Source organism: Aspergillus chevalieri, chromosome 5 (genome assembly GCF_016861735.1).
Source record: "Aspergillus chevalieri M1 DNA, chromosome 5, nearly complete sequence".
Taxonomy (NCBI): domain Eukaryota; kingdom Fungi; phylum Ascomycota; class Eurotiomycetes; order Eurotiales; family Aspergillaceae; genus Aspergillus; species Aspergillus chevalieri.
The window spans coordinates 503,903-522,718 of NC_057366.1; the positions used below are offsets into that span (position 1 = coordinate 503,903).

Here is an 18,816-nt window from a genome sequence, read left to right on the forward strand (position 1 = left end):
CAATGTTAGCATTAATTAGCGTCAAGGTAGTAGATAGGGCAAGTTAATTATTGTTTAATATACTGCGCTTCTGAAGCTGTGGATACTCCATGGCCCACGAAGTAATGTCTGAGAATTGTGTAGACCCAAGATCTTTGCTTGGTATGAAATAGCACAAGTTGAAGCTGCTATCACTCGAAAGAATGGGGTCTGGAGAAACTGGGATTATAACACCACGCTCCTACCTGCAGTAGTTCAGTCTGGGGTGTTTTGAGGTTGAAACCGGTGGTCCTAGGGCTGGTGGGGTCTTGTACGAGGTGCTCCTTGTCATTTCCCGATTATTTCTGGTTTGAGTTTAGAGGGTGTAGAGTAATGGGGATTGGAGCGATGAGGGTATGAAGGGAGATGTACCAAGCATTCTCCGATAATTCGTAAAAGAAATGACAGCAGGTTGATGTAGAAAGGAATTGATATGGAACTGGAATACGGCAATATGGCCATGTTTATGAAATAATCGCATGAAGAAAGCATATATCTAGAACATTTCATATAGTTGCAAGAAGAGCAGGCATTCTATTTGCGTATAAACGGCTGAATGCCCATATAAGTTAGCATTTCCGATGTATGGACAGGTATAGTGTCGTTCTTGGTAGGGCTATCAGTTTATCTGCTTTTCTGTAGATGACTTGGTGCCGGTATTTATCCACCATACGTCCATCGGAGCCAAAAACAGATGAAAGGAGACAAGATCTTCCACTGTGTCGAGCCTTGAAGGATCAGCAAAAGTGAATATAAATTCCTCACTCGGTGACATACTGGGATCAGACTTGAAGGAGAGAGGGAATCTCTATATAAGACAAAAGGCTTGAAATTGAGGTTTAGCCTTAATCTAAGTCTTTAGACTTTACTGATTGCCAGTCGCATGCTGATGTTTTCTTTTGTCTCCACGGCCATCAGACCTACCATTACAGCTGACTGGATAGAAGTGGGGCGCTCCCTGGCAGAATCATAACAGAATGCTTCTTAGGCAAGGTTTGTTTGAAGGTAAGAGCTATCGCAAGTAGATCGACGCGAGCATCGGGGGTTTTGCTTGTAAATATCGTAGAGCTTGCTTTGATTTGTCGCCTGAGTAGACAGACTGCCGACGAAAAATCCCGTGTCGTATATAAGATCCAACGTTTTCTCTGTAGCAAGGTCATCGGGACCTCGTGGTAGAAGTCTGATACAAACTCGAACGAATTGAGTGTAGACCAGAAGTCTCCCATCCTGGGCATCATCAGGTAGGCTTGATAAAAGTTGCTTCATAGGATCCTGCGCCGCCGAAGGCGTCTGCGTGATACCAAGAGCGTCAAAAAGAATCAAGAGACGGCCATCTAGTCTTCATATTTCTGCCATGTTCCGTCGATTGCCAATTCGGACGGAATTCTTTTTACAGTGATGTCGGCCTTTTTCGACACAAGTGGTGGGGGCCCTCAACGTTACTAAGGAGGACTTTGGGTGTTGTTTCCGTTTAGATGAGACGCAATAAACTACGGTGTGGTTGACAGGAGTTTCCGAGTTCCTGGCTGCAGTCTAAGAACGTGTTGGTTGACAGCGCAACGTCCGCGTTGTTGTAGTTAGCCGTTGACGAGACTTGCTGGCATGATGTTTTGTTTTGGGGCCCTGAGATGAGTTATAATGAGTCATATCTACTCTATCCGACGAATTTCGGACGAAGCTTCGTTATTCGTCCGAAGTACTTCTACATTGCTAGCGCAAACTCGTCCGAAAAGATTTTGCTCCGAATGCCCTTTAACTAGGGAAACATCACCAGCTGGGATTACGCAGTATTAGAACTTGGGAACCGTCAGCACCACGTGTATTTCCTACTATATAAGTATCTTCCCCTATCCTCAATTGCAACTGTCTTCATCTGCCTACAAAGCCCTATACTTCAGAATTGCGTAAAGTGTGGATATGGCTTCTCCGATCACGGTAGGTGTGATTGGTGCGACGGGCAAGACGGGTCAATCGGTGGTCCAGGGGCTACTTTCTTCAGCGACTAATTTCGTGCGTGGCTGTCTGCATGTTGACTTCGGAAAGCATTCGCTGACGAGTTCTCACAGACTATCACATCTTTCACGCGCCAGGCCTCAGTGAATAGCCTTGCGAATGAAAAGCTCCACGAGCAGGGCGTTCAGATTATCGGCTATGACCTGAGCCAACCTCGGAAAGTCCTGGTGAATCATTTAACGACTATCGATGTCCTCATCTCGTGTATCACCTGGGAACACCTGGATCTTCAAATACCATGGATTGAAGCCGCAAAGGAAGCCGGTGTGAAGCGATTTGTACCGTCTGAGTGGGTTGGGCCAGCGCCAAAAGGAGTTATCGACATCAAGGATAAGGTTGTGCTGTCCCTTAGAGAGCACCTTGAGCATGGTGACTAATTTTGTCAGTAGAAGCTTGACATTCTCGGCGTCATCCAACGGGCCCGTCTGCCCTATACAATCATCGACGTGGGCTGCTGGTTCCAAGTCTTCGTTCCCAAGATTCCATCCGGAAGGTCCGATAAAGGCCACATGATCTACATTGACCATCGAATTGTCGAAGATGGAAACCAGAGGTTCGCTTTGACTGACATGGCCGATATTGGCAAGTATGTTGCTCAAATCGTGGCGGATTCCCGGACCGTGAACAAACATGTTTTTGCGTATACGGAGGTCTTGAGTATGAATGAGATCTGGGACGTCATGGCTGTGGCCAGTGGAGAGGAACCTAGGAAAGACTATGTAAGTTGATCTCGCGAACGGTCCACTGCGAAGGAATATACCATATGTCCCGGAGCTATCACTGATTTCGATGTGAGCAGGTGTTGAGCAAGGAGATCAAGGAAATTATCGAGGCCTGTGGAAAGAGGCTTGACGAAAGCCACGAGAGCGTGATGCATCCGAGTAATATCATGGACATTGCAAATTTTAATATGGGGCAATATCGCATCTCCTGGTGTATTCGAGGTGACAATACGCCGGAATATGCAGATTACCTCGGATACCTGGATTTTTGGAAACTGTTTCCTGATTTTCCCAGAGGCAGAAGCCTCGAGGCTTTTTATCGAGAAATTATCAGTGGAGATACTTTACCTATGCCTGAGGATGTCTAGCAGTGTGCCCATGTAGTATACGCGGCAAAATATATTTGATATGTGGTACATCCTAGTATACAGACAGTACAGTATGCACAGATCTATCAAAGCCAGTACACCATGCTTAGTGGTACCGTACTTGAAAGCAAAACAGAAACAAAGAAACAGTCACGATCCTAACTATTATCCGCCTGCTCCAGAGCCAACATCTTAGACTGATACTGATACGCAGTATCCCCAGACCTAGTCCTCCGAAGCGGCTCTATCCTTCGCATGCCCTTCTCTGGGTTAGACATTCTCCTATGCCGTTTCGTCGTGTTACTGGACGCTGTATCTAACAGGACACGGACATTCAAATTCGCAGCCGGGGCATCGTTTGGCATGGGAGCCGTGTTTATCGGGTTATTCGCAGGTTTGCGCGGGGCCGCCTTCCCACAAGATTCAATTGCGGAAAACCCCCTGATAACGTCTGGATTGAATTCATTATCGTCTCTGAAAAGGTTGTCGTCGGGGTTGGTCTGATTCTGATGTCAATGACTGCTTCATCCCAATCTAGCCAACTGGGACTTACGCCCGTCGTAAATCTTCTTCCTGGCATGTTAATATAATCGTCGAAAGAGCTCTCGAGGGTTGCGAAGTTAAAACGTTTCTCTTTTGACGATGATCCCGTCTCAAAACGTTGTCCTACTTCCCTTCTGAAATCGACCGGTCTTCGTTGTACAGGTTGGTACCGTGAAAGCGATAACCAGCACTTCGGATAGCTTCCATACCACGATTGGATTACCGGATCGATGTCCAAAGAGAAATGAATTCGACTCTCAGCGCGTGGTTTATGGATTAGCATGGCGAATGTAAATTCCCGCGGTAGACCAGAACGCTGCAGTGAGTTCTCCTCCAGAGACCAGACGATCTCCCCAGATTCAATGTCATATTGCCGTCCGTGGGGGCTTTTCAACGTCCGCGCAGACCCTTGAATCCGCATCATTTCGTATCGTCGGTATCGTCCAAGCACACCTCCGGATGGTGATATACTTGCGCTCACGGGGAACTCTGAAACGCCTAAACTGCCTGCTAGTCCAAAGTTCCATTGTAGTGTCTCTGGCGACACAGCTCCGTAGATCAGATGCGGTGCGTGCATCAGGAATCTGGGTTGTATCTGGCCGGGGGTGGACATTTTGCGGTTGCCATGGACGGATGCGCGAATGATAGCTGCCATGAACCGATGATCTAACGTATTAGGTGAATGAAAGACGAAGTTAACGGCGAGGAAGTCGACGTGTTCGAAGTCTTTGTCTGACACGGCGGGACAGGAGTAGAAACCGTGTTGGAGCCGTTGAACGTGCGCGGTGATGTAGGCATCGCCAGGTAGTCGACGCTCGTAAATGCAGGATCTGTTGACAAGTAGTCGAGGATTGGCGAGGTTAGGGTCTTGAGACGGTTTGCTGTCATTGCTGCCTTGCTTTGGCGGGGGAACGCTGGGAAGTGGAGGGTGCGCTGGAGGTGCTGGAGCAGATATGGGGGCTTCTGCTGCTTCATCCTGCTTTTTAGACACGGAAACTATGTCTGCTTTCTGTAAGCCGAAGACGCCGTCATTCCAGAGTCCCATTTTTCAATGTCCATGCAAGTCGAACACCGGATACGGTTCATGTAGTCGAGATCCATGAACAGAAATAAGAGAACGACTATTTAGTTGGCATGGTGAGCTTGTGCGATATTCGCTGTTGACGTAAGTTCTCTTTGCGTTTGAACGAAAAGCGGCAGGAGCAGCTGTTGATGCTGTCAGGTGAGAGTCGGAGGTCAGATGAAAGAGAGCATGACGGCGCTCTGAAGACTTTGATAGTGACAGAGACAAAGACAACGAATTCATGACGAATCCAGTGAATTAGGCTGCCTGTATAACTTTGCAATGTATAAATCAGGCGCTTTGATGTGTATTCCTCCAGATAGTGAATGTTTGCGGTTAATTGCTTGATGTTGGCTCTTGACGATCACGCGGAGCATGTGTAGTAAATATCATGATTGTCTGTGCAACATCACATATCAACTAATCACAGAGTGCCATATAACTCTGCTATCCTCTAGATATGGTATGGAGTAGAAAGAATATTGTCCAAATCGGTAAACGTCACTGTATAAAGTCATGTGATCGGACAAACAGATTTTCCACGATTTTCCCCCGGAAGTCACGAGCCTCGTTTTGTATAAACTCGTCTCCAAGCAGTACTCCCGACAAATTATTTGTATCTTTTCGCGTCCATATGAAATTGAATTGCATTCTGTACGGCTAGTGAGGCATTGATTCCGTGTGTTCGCTTTCCAATTACCAGCTCGTGGGAGTCCGATTTGACCGGTGTTTGTCCCGCAAACCAGTCCAACGAGCAATCAGACGAAGTATCGGCATTGAGAGGCTATCTGTGATACGAAGGATTCAACACGCTTACTTGGCTATGGTGCGGGTCGAAGAGGTCTTATGAATTGAACAAAGAACGGCAGGTTTCTGCGCCACGGGAGCATACTTTTACCTCGAAAAGAAACCAATTTACGTTGACTCGTTGTTCTATTTGCCTACTCTGTCTTTAGACCGGAAGTCATCATGGCAACAAGTGCTCTTTTGTTGTCCCGGCAGTGTCCGCGGTTACTAGGTGCAGGCACTCGCGCCCTCGGTTCGGGTGCTGCATTGAGGGGAGGGATTCGGCAACATGAGATGTTCAATCGGTCTATCATTACGATGTCGGGGTCATCGAGGTAAGATCCCAAGCCTCCGTTGGCCCTCGGCGAGCAATCTAATTAGTTTCAGAGCTTCAAGGGCAAATGCTTGCTTCATGCGTGGCGCAAACGCAGGCTATACACAGATACTCGGCCAACGGAAGAGATGGACTGCGAACAAGAGTCAAGTAGACCAGACACAAGAGCCTACAAAGGGGTATGTCAGGTCCCGTTGTGTTTCCATGTGCCTGTCTACGAACCCAGGTGGTCTGACAATATAAACCAGTCCTGTACCCGACGCAGAAAAGTCGCGGATACAAGTCCCTCAAAAGACCCGCGAAAACATCTACACCATCCCGAACATCCTAACCTTCTCTCGCCTGCTTGCTGCCCCCGCTGTGGGGTATTTTCTCGTCCATCACTACCACGCTGCTGCGTTGTCCTTGTTTGCCTATGCTGGTGTCACGGACCTGATTGACGGGTACATCGCGCGTCGATGGAACCTACAGACGGTCGTGGGAACTATTATCGACCCAATGGCCGACAAGCTCTTAATGACCATTGGTGTTGCTTGCTTAGCAGTAAACGGATCTATTCCCGGTATGCCTCGCCCACTCACTTTTCAGAATAGATAACTGAGACAACCAGTCTGGCTCGCCGTGATAATCCTGGGCCGCGATGTAGGCCTGGCATTATCCGCAATTTACTACCGCTGGATCTCCCTCCCGCCGCCCAAAACAATGGCCCGGTATTGGGACTTCTCGCTCCCCTCTGCAGAGGTGAAACCAACCGAAATCTCCAAGATAAACACCGCATTGCAGCTTTTGCTCGTTGGCTCTGCGATCGCTCTGCCTGTGCTCCCGGAGACGTTCTTGGATGCTTGGCATCTTAAAGAGGCTATGACTGGATTTCAGTATGTTCTCTATTCCTTTACCCCCTGTTTTGATATTTCTGTTGCGGGTGTATGGCGAGTACGACTGCTATAAGATTCTCTCCGAGAAAGAAGCTGCTACATACGACCATAGGGTGTGGAGAACAGGGCTTCCCGTCCGCTCAGCCGTACTTAAGCCACACGCCGGCCGGTTAGTAGTTGGGTGGGTGACCACCAGCGAATCCTGGCTGTTGTATGTTTTCTTCATTTTTTTTTGTTTTGCGGGCAAGCGAGTTGCAGCTTTTATTTTATTTTTCAGTTTTTGTTTACCCATGCTAATTGTGTAGATACCTCGTCGCAGGAACCACCATCTGGTCCGGTCTCAGCTATGTATTCTCGAAGAACGCGGTTAAGATCTTGACTAAGGAAGAAGTTCAGAAAAGGATTGCTAGAGCTAGTGCGAAGAAATCTTCTTAATGTTCATGGAACCTTTTGACGGGCAAGGGACAAAAGTCGTGATTGTACAGTTGTACATAGTACATACTCGGGAGTCTTGTTTGATGTAGATGTAGATGAATTGCATAGCATTGTTTAGTCTTGGTTCTTCGTATGTATTCTCATTTAATATACCAAAGCCATTCAGGCTAGGTGGTTATTCCTAAGTAATATACATGGTGTACATGAGACGGGCATATCATAACCAAACGTGGTATCGAAATGGACATTTGTATCATCCGATGAATCAAAACAGAAAAGAACAATGTAGACTCCCTTCCATACCCTATAATCAATCCCAAGCGCCGATGTATAGATGCATGTTACACATAACACATTAAACAAAGCCCAAGCCTCTAGGATCAAGGAGCAGCCCCCAAAACCTCCTCCGTCACACCCTCAGCATCCCTCTCCGCGAGCCCCTTCTTCCCTCCGAATTTCTTCAAATGAAAGACCAACTGCAACGCACCAGCCGGCGTAACGCCTTCAATCCGTCTCGCCATGCCGATGTTAACAGGCCGCACGCGCTCCAGCGCATGGCGTTCCTCGGTGCTGATACCCCGGATCTTCGAGTAATCGAGATTAGTCGGGAGGGTTAGATTCTCGTCATGTTGGTATTTTCTTGCCATTGTTTCCTGGCGTTTGACGTATGGTGCGTAGCGGCCTTCGATGCCGACGCGGTCGCGGATTTCAGGAGCGAAGGATGAGGCTGTATATGCGGTTCCGGAGGCCGAGGTGATATGGGGGATGAGGGAGTCGACTTCGATGTTCGGCAGGGCAAGGATGTCAAGTGCGGAGCGGGTGGACGTATCAGCGCGCACGCCGAAACCCTTGCGGGACCAGGCGTTGGACGTAAGGCGCGTGTTCCCGAGCAGGTCCATGAGTTCACCGATTTGGCCTTCTGTGTCGCTGAAATGGCGCCAGCGCTTGTCTGTGACGATGCCGGCGTCGCGGGCCTTGCGGGTTAGACGGAGATCGGCGTTGTCTGCGCGGCTGGAGATGCGGTATTCGCTTCGGGTGGTGAACATGCGGTAGGGTTCGGATACGCCCTTGGTGATGAGATCATCGATCATGATGCCGATGAAGCCGTCGGAGCGGCCTAGAGTGAGTGGTGCTCGGCCTTGGGCGTCTAGACCGGCGTTGCTTCCGGCGATGATACCTTGTCCGGCTGCTTCTTCGTAGCCTGTTGTACCGTTGATTTGTCCGGCAAGGTAGAGACCGCTAATCAGTTTCGTTTCGAGCGTTGGCTTGAGATTGCGGGGATCGATGTAGTCGTATTCAACTCCGTAACCTGGTTGGAGCATGGTCACATTCTCCAAGCCACGAACCTTCCGGAGCATCTTGTACTGCGCATCTGCGGGAACAGTCATCGAAATACCGTTCGGATAGATAACATCATTAGGCGCGAACCCTTCCGGTTCCAGCCAAATCAAATGCCGCTTCTTGTCGTGGAACCGAATGATTTTCGATTCTAGGGATGGACAGTACCGAGGTCCTCTGACTGTTTCACGAATGTGGACGGACTTGTCCAGGTTGGCGCGGATGATATCGTGGGCAGCTTCGTTGGTGTAGGTGATCCAACATGTGAGCTGACCTTCGTCACCAACCTGCACAGTTTTATTCAGATAAGAAAACGGCTGCGGCGGCGAATCGGCTTTCTGGACCTCCAGAGGTGCATAGTCGATCGTCTTCGAGTCCAATCGTGGCGGAGTTCCTGTCTTTAATCGTCCTAATTGGAAGCCAGCCTCACAAAGAGACTTGCTTAATCCAAACGTCGCAGCTTCTCCCATACGCCCTGACGGGAAAACATCAAGCCCAATATGAATCTCCCCACCGAGGAAAGTCCCAGTCGTAATAACAACCCTCCCAGTAGGAATGACCTCCCCAGACTCCAACCTAACCCCGACAATCTTGCCCTGCGCCCCGGGAGCATCCTCCATTCCCTCCTTAGAAACCACGATATCTGCCACCTTCCCCTCCACAACGCTCAATCCCTCCATCCCAAGAAGCTCCTCCTGCATATACCTTTTGTACAAATCACGATCGATCTGCGCGCGGGGACCCCAAACCGCAGGGCCTTGTTTCCTATTCAGCATCCGAAACATAATACCCGCTTTGTCGATGACCCGGCCGGCAACTCCATCCATTGCGTCGACTTCTCGTATCATTGTGCCCTTTCCAATTCCTCCGAAACTAGGATTGCACGAGCAGACGCCGATGTTCGAGAGCGAGGGCGTGACGAGTGCGGTTCGAGCTCCGGAACGGGCTGCAGCGGCGCAGGCTTCGGAGCCTGCGTGGCCACCTCCGATAACAACGACGTCGTATGGTCTAGTGTAGATAGTCAGTATGGTAATTATGAACAATGGGAGGGGGGGCATACCTCGCGCCCTCGGAGACCGTAGCCAAACCACGGCCTCTACATAGCATCCTTGAGCGAGGACCGTGGCCCCAGCGAAAGAGAGCCACTGATCGTGCTCGAAAAGCCATAATCATGATAACAAATTGACCAGAGACACTTCAATAATGAAGGTAATCCTCTGCACCTTGATGCCCTGCCAGGTACCAAAGAAAAAAAAAGCAGATAGAGTCACGTGCAGTATTTATTACCGCTAACTCCGAAGGCGGTGGCGCGATGACATAAGCCCATATCCGGCAACTTTTGCACCATCGTCGGCCAATTGCGGGGCAGCGTTTTCACACCCCGCGTTCGATTGGTTTTGATCTTGGATCTCCGGGTCATTCGCATCCGTTGCAGAATTTCTTACATCTGAGCTTTCCTGTCCGTCAGCTATAGACAAAATGAAAGCATACTGGTACGATAACCAACCGGTAAGTCTGTCCGCATTCATCATCGCCCGAAAAAATTTCGCATACTTCTCTTGCTTGAGTTGAAGCTTACAATCGAACAGGGTGACCAGCGCTTGCCCCACGACTCCGGCCGCCCCGTCACTGAGTCCTACCTCGAGTCTATCGGCGTCTTCTACCGCCACTGCCCAACAATCGACCTCGTCGATGCCCTGGCCGCCGAGCGCGGCTACAAGAACCGCGATGAAGTCTGCGTCTCGCCGCAGACTATGGGCGACGTCTACGAGGAAAAGGTGAAGACGTTCTTCAGTGAGCATCTGCATGAGGACGAGGAGATTCGGTACATTCGCGATGGGGAGGGGTACTTTGATGTTCGTGGGCAGGAGGATGAGTGGGTGCGCATTCGATTGAGTAAGGATGATCTGATTATTCTCCCGGCTGGTATTTACCATCGGTTTACGACGGATGATAAGAATGTAAGTCGTCTTTACACTGAAGATTAGGTTCTTCGCTAACTGTGGGCTATAGTACGTCAAGGCTATGCGTCTCTTCCAGGAGGAACCCAAGTGGACGCCCTTGAACCGTGGCCCTGAAGTCGATGTCAACCCGCACCGGAAGACATACCTGGAGACCGTCCACAGCCCGGCTGTGGCTGTGAACTAAGCGAGCGTTAAATGCTTTTGTCGAACAATCTATTTGCACATTTTTAGCCTTTATATACCTCAATGCATCAATGGATTTATGACTGAGACTTTTCTCTGGTGCTTCGAGAGTAATGTACATGAGTAGAATTCCCTTGAGCTCCTGCCAGTGACATACCACATAAATTACCGTAGCAAGTGTGACTCAGTTAGGAATCACCCCGCCGGGCAAAGAACCAGGCATCTGGAACTCTCCGCCGCTATCATCCCGAGTCATACTCCGACTCCGAAGGCCACCCGTCTCGACGTTATAGCTGCTGGTCCGCGAAGCACTATCGTATGATGGGCGCGACCCACGGAACCTCAGGCCTGGTGCTTCCCTATCATTCTCATCATTCTGGATGGGGACGGCTATATCGGTAGCTTGGCCGGTGTGCGATGCTGGGTTCGAGGCTGTTTCAGATTCATCACCTGTCCTCACGCCGGTCCGACCCATACGAGGCCAGAGATCCGGTAATCCCACGACTTGGACTCGGGGCTCGACAACCCGTTCTTCAAACCATGCATGCACCCGTGCCTCGACCAGTTGTGCAACCTTGGGCACATCCTGGAGCCTACTTCGTGAGCCGATGAGCGAGCGGACCGAGAGATCGAGTCGATAATCCGGAAGAAACGAGAATGCAACGTTGCTCTTCGGACTAGTAGACCTCGTGGAATCATCTTGCGCATCAGCGGCCGATTGGTTGGTTTCAGCAGAACCAGTTTGCGGGCGCGCATCTGCATCGCGCGATGGAGATGGAGATGGAGTGTGGAGGGGAGGTGTAGATGCTGGGACCAAAGAGATACACAACGTTCCCGAGAACCGAACAACGGAGACCGACAGTGCGACGGGTAAGATAGCCGAGCGCGGTTTGGGATAGTTAAGTACCAACGACGTCTCAACAGCGATTGAGAGATTATCATCACTCAAATCAACATCTAATAACGCCTGGAGTCGCCCACCATCGGTATTCGGATCATCAACAGCAATAATGCGACAGTTGCTGAAAATCGGGAATTCTTCTCCTAGAGAGATATCCGTAACTGCGATCTTCTCCACGAAGGACGGCTTCTTCTCCGGGTTATTTAACGCCGCGTTCAAGGAGCTGAGAATCGACGATGTAGGCGAGTCCTTCAGCAAATAGGCCGTTTGTCTATATTGTGCAATGGTCTGAGCAATCAGCACATTAAACCAGTCCATCGATTCCGGCTGATGCGACGAATGGTGCATCCTCTGACGACCATGTTTGGAGGGCGTGGAAGGGATAGCATTGTAGTAGGTTTTGCGGAGGATGGATCGGGTGTTCGTTGCGGATGAGGGCACCGGACGGAGGACATTTGTTGTGGAAGGCTTTTCTCTCAATGATCTGGTCGTCTCTTCGTTCGGAGAAGCATTGTAGACGGAGTTGGTTCGCCTCTGGGTTGCGTTGCGGTGGGAAAGTCCACGGGATGGGGACGGAGGTGCTTCGCCGAAAATGAAGAATTTGATAAAAGCTCCGATCAACAGCACGACAGAGAGCTGTCCGAGAAGAAACCCCTGTGTAAATGAAAGCCTGTCAATTGTCAGTTAAGCGCATCTTCGGAGGCTCACGAACTCTTCACGTACGAGGGTGGAGCCGGCACCGGCGAGGTTTCGTCTAAATCAAGTCAGCTCATAAGCTAGACAGAAAAAAAAAAAAAAAGGATAGTGTCGCACTATGAAGACTCATTGTCAGCCGCTGTAGACCTTCAGACCACCTATCTTAACCCATTGCCGTTGAATTGTCTGAGTGTGGAAGTCAAAGTGGAAGTCGGAAAGTTATTTTATCGATAGCTGAGAGCTCGCCGCCTCCGCGGTGATCTACCCGATCTAGGCGGGTTGCCTATTGGGGTTAGCAGTACTTCTCCAAGTATATCAACACATCAGATCCTACAAATCCTGGACCAACATGCATTGCGAGCAAGTGACCTAAAGCTGAAATTGCCCTATTTACTCGGTCAATATCTCAGCCTCCGGCCTCTAGAACTTATACTGTAGCTACTAACTATATCCTTAGCAATAACTAGTTAGTTATTGCTTGATCTGACTCATCTGAGCGCTTTGGTATTATTTAGATGCATCATGTTAGTGCTTCTGTTTCGGCATCTGAATGCACACCATGTTCCTCTTCGTTTACAAGCGATTGCGATAATTCGTCCGACTGTTCACTGGATCTTTTCTGTCCGATTGTCGACTGGACCTTCTCTGGGAAAGCTGTATCCTTGCCTGATCATTGAAAGTGATGCTCCCTTTCGCTAAATATTCCGGAAGAGATCCATACCATATCTTCTGTCAGCATTGGTACCGAAAGAGATGCGTCGCGAATTGTTCTGAGGATAGTCAAGAATTTGGTGCTGTGAGACCCCTTGTTAGATGTATGTACGATAATCCCCACTAAAACACTAAGGCAAGTTACTGCAATAGCAGTCCCATAAGCAAGCCACAGGATGATCGACGAGTAGACGTAGATGTTGTGGTAGGTTGTGAATGTCATGTCAGTGTCTGGGGGTGCGTAGGGAGAGGAATAGTCTGGTCTATGTACGTATTAGTTGGAAAGGAAATCAATGGTTTCCATCCAAAACACAAGCGGATGACACATACTGTAAGAGACTAAATCTCATAAGAGATATCGTGATATTCTGAAACATTTCCTCAATTCTTTGCAATAGATGCAGAGCTGTTAGCCGGTTATATAACCGAGTTGCCATCCCAGACTTGCCGGAAAATATTGAGATTGTAATCGGTTTGTCCCTGTGTCAAGAAGGAGAGCTCCTTTGTATCTGATAACGAAGTAATCATGACAGTCGTGTTCAACTCGATCGTCAATAGGTTTTGTTCGTCAAGTAGATTCTCGATACTCCCAACCATTATAGGTTCAAAAGCTTCCATGACCGACTGATATGAATAGTTCTCAATTATGGTAGTATTACAGTCATTTGAAACAGGTGAGAGTTCATAGTTGAAGAAGTCGCCGCGGTGAAGGGTTCTTGGCCATTCGTAGTGACAACAAACCAAACATCATTCAAGTGTTCGAGGCTCTCAACCTTCACATATTGTTTGCTGTTCACGTAGGTGAAGTTGGTAACATATGAAGCATTGTAGACTGTGCATTCCAGAATGTGTGGATCCCATAACGCCGCAAGGATGTTTGAGTGCTGGTTGCATTGTTTATCATGTGAGGAAAGGTAGCCACAAAAAGGGAAATCGGCGATGAGGAAAACCCTGACACTTGACCACCTTCAACAGTCGAATTGCCTATGGGACCAATCAAACTGTCACGTGGGGTGTAGGTTGAATTGTTCTTGTAGAAGGGCAGATGGCCCTTGCTTTCTGCGCCAGGCACCTAGGAAATATATCCATGAGGTGTTTGCAAATGGCTGGTTCATGCGTTGATTGACTGCATCCCTAATGTTCTGCATGATATCATTCTGAAGCTCCTCGTCAACCATTTCGCAGCTCAGGGCCGGGCCATGGAAATTCAGGGTCCATGAAGGGTTGGTAAATGGAGCTTGGATGGGTAAGATTTCACCCTCGGCTGTGATGGCAGTGACGACCTTATTGACGGCATCCAAGGGACCCAGATATATGGTATTTGCATCATCATCTGGGAAGACCATCATTTGAGGAGAATTCAAGCTTGTGAAGTCAACACGGGGAACACGTAAAAACTCGCGTTGGTGATCGGTGTTTCAGCGTCGCAGGGGTGATTACGGATACAGCATGAAGTAGCCAGAAAACCAGGGCAAGGCCCATGGCCAGTGGATGATGACGCCACAGAGGCAAGTCAAGGATATAGAAGCCATTGCTGAGTATCGAGAAGAGATCATCGACGACGCCAATCTCCGTGGTTCGGGTCGTGACTGTCTTCCATGCAAGCTGACTAAATACATCGGATACAGTTACCGCTAGTAAAGCTTTAACTAAGAAGGCGAAGAGCGTTCCAACTGCAGAATTGATTTGCTGCCGGCAAACTTTGTATGATGAGATAGAGGAGGCTTGATCAGAGAGAAGTTAGCCATTCAAACTTTGGTAGAAGCAGTGATGGCGAACAACAAAGAGGATCTCATAAAGGAATGTAGTGATTATTGTAATGAGCATCGAATAACGTGTGCTAAAAAGGAAGATTGTCATGGCCAGGAGTCTTGAGAAATTCATGGACGCCTGGATTCTGAGCGACGGACAGCAGCCTTATAGAACTAAGCGTATAAACACGATGCTGTGTTAAGTGATCAACAGGCTCGTTCTATTCTCAGGGTACTCTTAGATCGACCTCTCTTCGTACAAAGTCCATTTGACCCCCAGACCATTTTGCCCTGTACTTGTATAGACGGCAACTGCTTCATCGCCTGTGTATGGAACACCCAATGTTACTGATATGGCTGCATAAGCTGAGAGGGGACCTCACTCATGTCCATAGCTCATGGCTTGAAGCCCTTTTCCATCATATCTATCCTTTGTTGATCCGCCTTTTTCTTGCTGATGAGAATCAATTGGAAAGATAGGTGGCCCGAGTAGTGAGGCCAGGAGATTCATATATATGAGCCAGCGTGTACACGTAGATAGCTGGTCAAGCACTCGTTCTATCATCAAGGTGTCTATAGCCATCAATATACCTCTTTCGGTAGTTTGAATTCCTCGCCTCGCGTAGTCCGGATTATCGACTCCCCGATTACCCTGTGAGCTACGATCCGAGAGACCCCGCTTCACTTACCCTGATGAGTCATGTGCATACCCACCGCTTTCGATCAGATAAGGCACATGGTCAATATTCGAGTATACGTCACACCATAAAGCGACAAACATGAGATCGTTAGGATCGTTAACCCTCATATTCCTCCTATCTCTCTTCTACGCCTCCCCCGTGCTCTCATTCGGATATGGGTCGTCGCAAAAACCAGCCAAGAACGCCATCCTCCTCTCCGACGTCAAATCCCTAACCCTCCGAGCAAAGCAACGCACCACCTCCCGCCGTGTCTCCCCAATTCCCCAACTCACATGCATCGGCCCCTCAAAACGAGTTTGCAACCTGTATACCATCGACACAATGCGCTGCACAAACGCAGGCTCCGAATACGACGAGGGAGACATTCAATGGACCTGCACCGCGCCTCTCCCGCCAGAATTCAAATTGGGTTCTACGGATGTTATTTGTGAGGGGTACAGAGATGCGGATGATAAGTGGGTGTTGAAGGGGAGTTGTGGGGTTGAGTATCGGTTGTTGTTGACGGAGGTCGGGGAGGAGAGGTTTGGGGGGATACGGGATGAGAGCAATGCGGTGGGTGCGGTGGGGAGTTTGATTTTCTTTGGGTTTATGGTGGCGGCTTTTATCTTTATCTTATGGCCTATGGCTCTGAGTTGCTTTGGCATACGCAGAGATCGTCCAGATCAGCGTCGTGGTTGGGGAGGGTTCTGGGGAGGTGGTGGTGGAGGACCTGGCGGTAATGGTGGATATCCTGGACCTCCGCCGCCATATTCCAGATACCCCGATCACAGTACTTCCTCGTCGATACCAGGTTGGAGGCCAGGCTTCTGGTCTGGCGCAATGAGTGGTGCTGCAGCTGGCTATGAGATGGGAAGAAGAAGCGAGAGGTATGGCTCGCCGTTTGGTGGCCGACGGATGGGCACGGGATATGATGACTATCGTGACCCTTGGGAAGGCAGTTCGAGGACTCGTTCGTCACCGGGGTTCTCGACTACTACTACGGGTACCGGGTTTGGGTCGACCAGGAGGAGGTGAATGTAGACAGGAACTTGCTGAGGACTGCTTGATGAAATAGGCTTGGGTTTCATTTTGGCTAACTTAGTCATCTCCTGGCATTTTGTAATGCAGTGAGAACCAATGCATAAGCCATTCAACAAGACAAAAAGGCAGTAACACATGCTGCACAATGTAACAATCAGGGAAAATCCATCCTTCAGATATAGTATCAGATTGTAGATCATATATAACCCAAACCCCATGAACTCCTTGCACCAAACGCCAATTCATTACTCAGTACAACTCAGACCATTTCATGGAAAATCATCAATCGAGCCAACAACTTCTTCCGTCCCGCCGGCGACGTTCTTAGCTTGCTTTTTGCTATTCCGCTTGCCCTTTGTTGGTGCTCCGTTGTTCTTATCAGCAGCGTTGCCTTCATTCGCGCCGTCCGGATTGCGAAGCAATTCCTCTTGCGCTGCCTTCTCCTTGGCATGTTGGTCCTCAATGCGCTTCTTCTCTTCGTCCAGTTCTTGCTGGATGAACTTGGGGTCATCGTAAACCGTGTTTGTCATCTCGGAGTAAGTTGCGATGTCGATGGACTCGCTCGGGCCGAGAAGCGTATCCTTGATCAAGCCGGGATTTTTGCGCTCTTCGTTGTTGAATTTGAGTTTTATCTGGCGCCTGGATCGACCGGGGAACATTTTACTGATCATCATGAAATCAGTGCCGAACATCCGCAGTCCTCTGTAGAAGAGGTCGGTCATCTCTTCGTCCCAAGATTCGGTCTTGGATCGCTTGCCGTAACTGGCTTGGTTGACCTTGCGTGTAAGCGAGTTTTCAACGACATCCTCCAGTTCTCCCAGATCCCGAGCTGCATCCGCGTGACGGTCGACTTGCAAAGACGCTGTATCAAGCACAATTTCCCCATTGACGATTCTCATCACCGGTCCTGCTTGCCCTCCTTGCTGCTTACCCTCGGAATTCCCGTCCTGCGGTGGTGCCGAGGATGCTGCTTCCCCATTCTGCTTTATAGGTATCGACTCGGTATCTTCGCCTTCCTGTTGTACCTTTTCTTTGCGTTCTTGTTCTGCCGTTTCCATATTCCGTAATTCCAGTTCCCTCTTGGACATCTTTCCTGTCCGTACATCCTTGCAGAGGTCTGACATCTTCATGGCTGTCGGCGCGATCTCGATATTCTCTGCGCCTTCAGGGGTTGGTTCACGTGGCTGTCGCACACGTGGCTTCCTTTTGCGCTGCGTACTCGTTCCATCCTCCGTCTCATTTTGCGCTGGCTTCCTACTCCTTGGTTTCGTCGTCTTCCGAGCTTTGCTGGCAGGGGTAGCTCGCAATTCAATTTCAGGGTTGGCAGTCTCTTCGGTCTCAGTCTGTGTAGCTGGAGGAGTAAGCGGTTGCGCTTCCGCTGATGGAGCTTCCACGGATGGCGCTACTGATTCCGTAGCAGCAGCAGTTTTCTGACGTTTCGTTGGGCGGACCTCAGTCGCATTGGTTGAAGGGCGCCGAGCTTGCGACGGTGGAGGTGATGCTAAGGTTCCATCGCGAGCTGTTTCATGGGTAGCGTCTGGGAGTACGTTCTCTTCGGTTCTGACCTCAGCCTCAGGTCTTGAAGGTGCAGGCGCAGATACAGGCGCCGGTTCAGTAAATGGTGTCTTGCGCGGGGGTGGGGTAGTTTGAGGAGCGGCAGGTTTCGAAGAAGGTCTAGGGATAGGTGTAGAAACGGACGCTTTTCGGTTTGGCGCAGGAATGGGAACAGCTGTCGCGGCTTGGTTTGGCTTTGAATCTGCCGTCTTCTGGGTAACGGATGAATCTGCGACCGGCGGTTCCGCTGCGGCGACGGACGGCTCAGGCGCGAAAACAGGTGGCTCGGGTGTAGGGGTAGTCGCGGTCTCTGTCGCAGCAGGCTGTGATTGCTGGGGAGTCGGAACGGGTGTTTGCTGGGCTGCACTTGGTCTCCTTGGTGGTGCAGCTGGCGCGGCGCGTCGGACGGGCGCTTTTGGGGCAAACTTCTTGCCCGACTTGTCTGCGGAAACGGCGTAATCAGATCACTGCGCAAGACTAGAGGTATAAATAGAAAAGGTCAGACATAGAAAAGACTTACTGATGACCGAGCTGGAGAAGGCTTTCATTTTTACATGGCCCGGTGGGTAACGAATCGACGACGCGCAGTAGAAAAAAAAGTCTAGATGCCGGCAGTTCGTCCTGAACTCTGGGGGGAAAGTGGGCGTGGTCACGTGAGAGGCGCTAAGGGACGCTAACGTCCAGTCGAAAATCCTCCTGGCTTCCATGATCCATTCCCTACCCTGTCCTACTTATCTTGAACCCACCACGTCTTTTCTTTACATTCTCGACTATTTACGCTATTCTCCTCGCGGTTAGAGTACTTCTCTTTTTATTTATCTCAAAACACCTCCGGTCAGT

At 49.6% G+C, this 18,816-nt stretch overlaps 8 protein-coding genes across 8 annotated transcripts; 4 read left to right on the forward strand and 4 right to left on the reverse strand.

The window, feature by feature from the left end:
- Nucleotides 1-1,935: 1,935 nt before the first annotated feature.
- Nucleotides 1,936-3,121, forward strand: ACHE_50176S (uncharacterized protein; the record flags this gene model as incomplete). The annotated part of the gene is made up of 4 exons (XM_043279863.1): nucleotides 1,936-2,028; nucleotides 2,085-2,366; nucleotides 2,421-2,750; nucleotides 2,831-3,121. 4 exons carry the CDS (start codon nucleotides 1,936-1,938, stop codon nucleotides 3,119-3,121), a joined length of 996 nt encoding a protein of 331 aa, XP_043137500.1.
- Nucleotides 3,122-3,279: 158 nt separating this feature from the next.
- ACHE_50177A (uncharacterized protein) lies at nucleotides 3,280-4,709 on the reverse strand (the record flags this gene model as incomplete). Its single annotated transcript, XM_043279865.1, has 2 exons — nucleotides 3,280-3,621; nucleotides 3,675-4,709. 2 exons carry the CDS (start codon nucleotides 4,707-4,709, stop codon nucleotides 3,280-3,282), a joined length of 1,377 nt encoding a protein of 458 aa, XP_043137501.1.
- A 987-nt stretch (nucleotides 4,710-5,696) lies between these two features.
- On the forward strand, nucleotides 5,697-7,157 carry ACHE_50178S (cardiolipin synthase; the record flags this gene model as incomplete). Its single annotated transcript, XM_043279866.1, has 5 exons — nucleotides 5,697-5,848; nucleotides 5,901-6,026; nucleotides 6,096-6,409; nucleotides 6,458-6,722; nucleotides 7,028-7,157. The coding sequence occupies 5 exons, from the start codon at nucleotides 5,697-5,699 to the stop codon at nucleotides 7,155-7,157; spliced, it is 987 nt and encodes a 328-aa protein (XP_043137502.1).
- A 380-nt stretch (nucleotides 7,158-7,537) lies between these two features.
- MTO1 (tRNA modification protein MTO1) lies at nucleotides 7,538-9,668 on the reverse strand (the record flags this gene model as incomplete). The annotated part of the gene is made up of 2 exons (XM_043279867.1): nucleotides 7,538-9,503; nucleotides 9,556-9,668. 2 exons carry the CDS (start codon nucleotides 9,666-9,668, stop codon nucleotides 7,538-7,540), a joined length of 2,079 nt encoding a protein of 692 aa, XP_043137503.1.
- A 306-nt stretch (nucleotides 9,669-9,974) lies between these two features.
- ADI1 (acireductone dioxygenase (Ni2+-requiring)) lies at nucleotides 9,975-10,643 on the forward strand (the record flags this gene model as incomplete). The annotated part of the gene is made up of 3 exons (XM_043279868.1): nucleotides 9,975-10,004; nucleotides 10,085-10,456; nucleotides 10,509-10,643. The coding sequence occupies 3 exons, from the start codon at nucleotides 9,975-9,977 to the stop codon at nucleotides 10,641-10,643; spliced, it is 537 nt and encodes a 178-aa protein (XP_043137504.1).
- A 183-nt stretch (nucleotides 10,644-10,826) lies between these two features.
- Nucleotides 10,827-12,369, reverse strand: mmm1 (ERMES complex subunit MMM1; the record flags this gene model as incomplete). The annotated part of the gene is made up of 3 exons (XM_043279869.1): nucleotides 10,827-12,213; nucleotides 12,267-12,297; nucleotides 12,357-12,369. 3 exons carry the CDS (start codon nucleotides 12,367-12,369, stop codon nucleotides 10,827-10,829), a joined length of 1,431 nt encoding a protein of 476 aa, XP_043137505.1.
- A 3,111-nt stretch (nucleotides 12,370-15,480) lies between these two features.
- On the forward strand, nucleotides 15,481-16,416 carry ACHE_50182S (DUF1183 domain protein; the record flags this gene model as incomplete). Its single annotated transcript, XM_043279870.1, has 1 exon — nucleotides 15,481-16,416. One exon carries the CDS (start codon nucleotides 15,481-15,483, stop codon nucleotides 16,414-16,416), a length of 936 nt encoding a protein of 311 aa, XP_043137506.1.
- A 275-nt stretch (nucleotides 16,417-16,691) lies between these two features.
- On the reverse strand, nucleotides 16,692-18,524 carry BDP1 (transcription factor TFIIIB subunit BDP1; the record flags this gene model as incomplete). Its single annotated transcript, XM_043279871.1, has 2 exons — nucleotides 16,692-18,418; nucleotides 18,497-18,524. The coding sequence occupies 2 exons, from the start codon at nucleotides 18,522-18,524 to the stop codon at nucleotides 16,692-16,694; spliced, it is 1,755 nt and encodes a 584-aa protein (XP_043137507.1).
- Nucleotides 18,525-18,816: the final 292 nt, after the last annotated feature.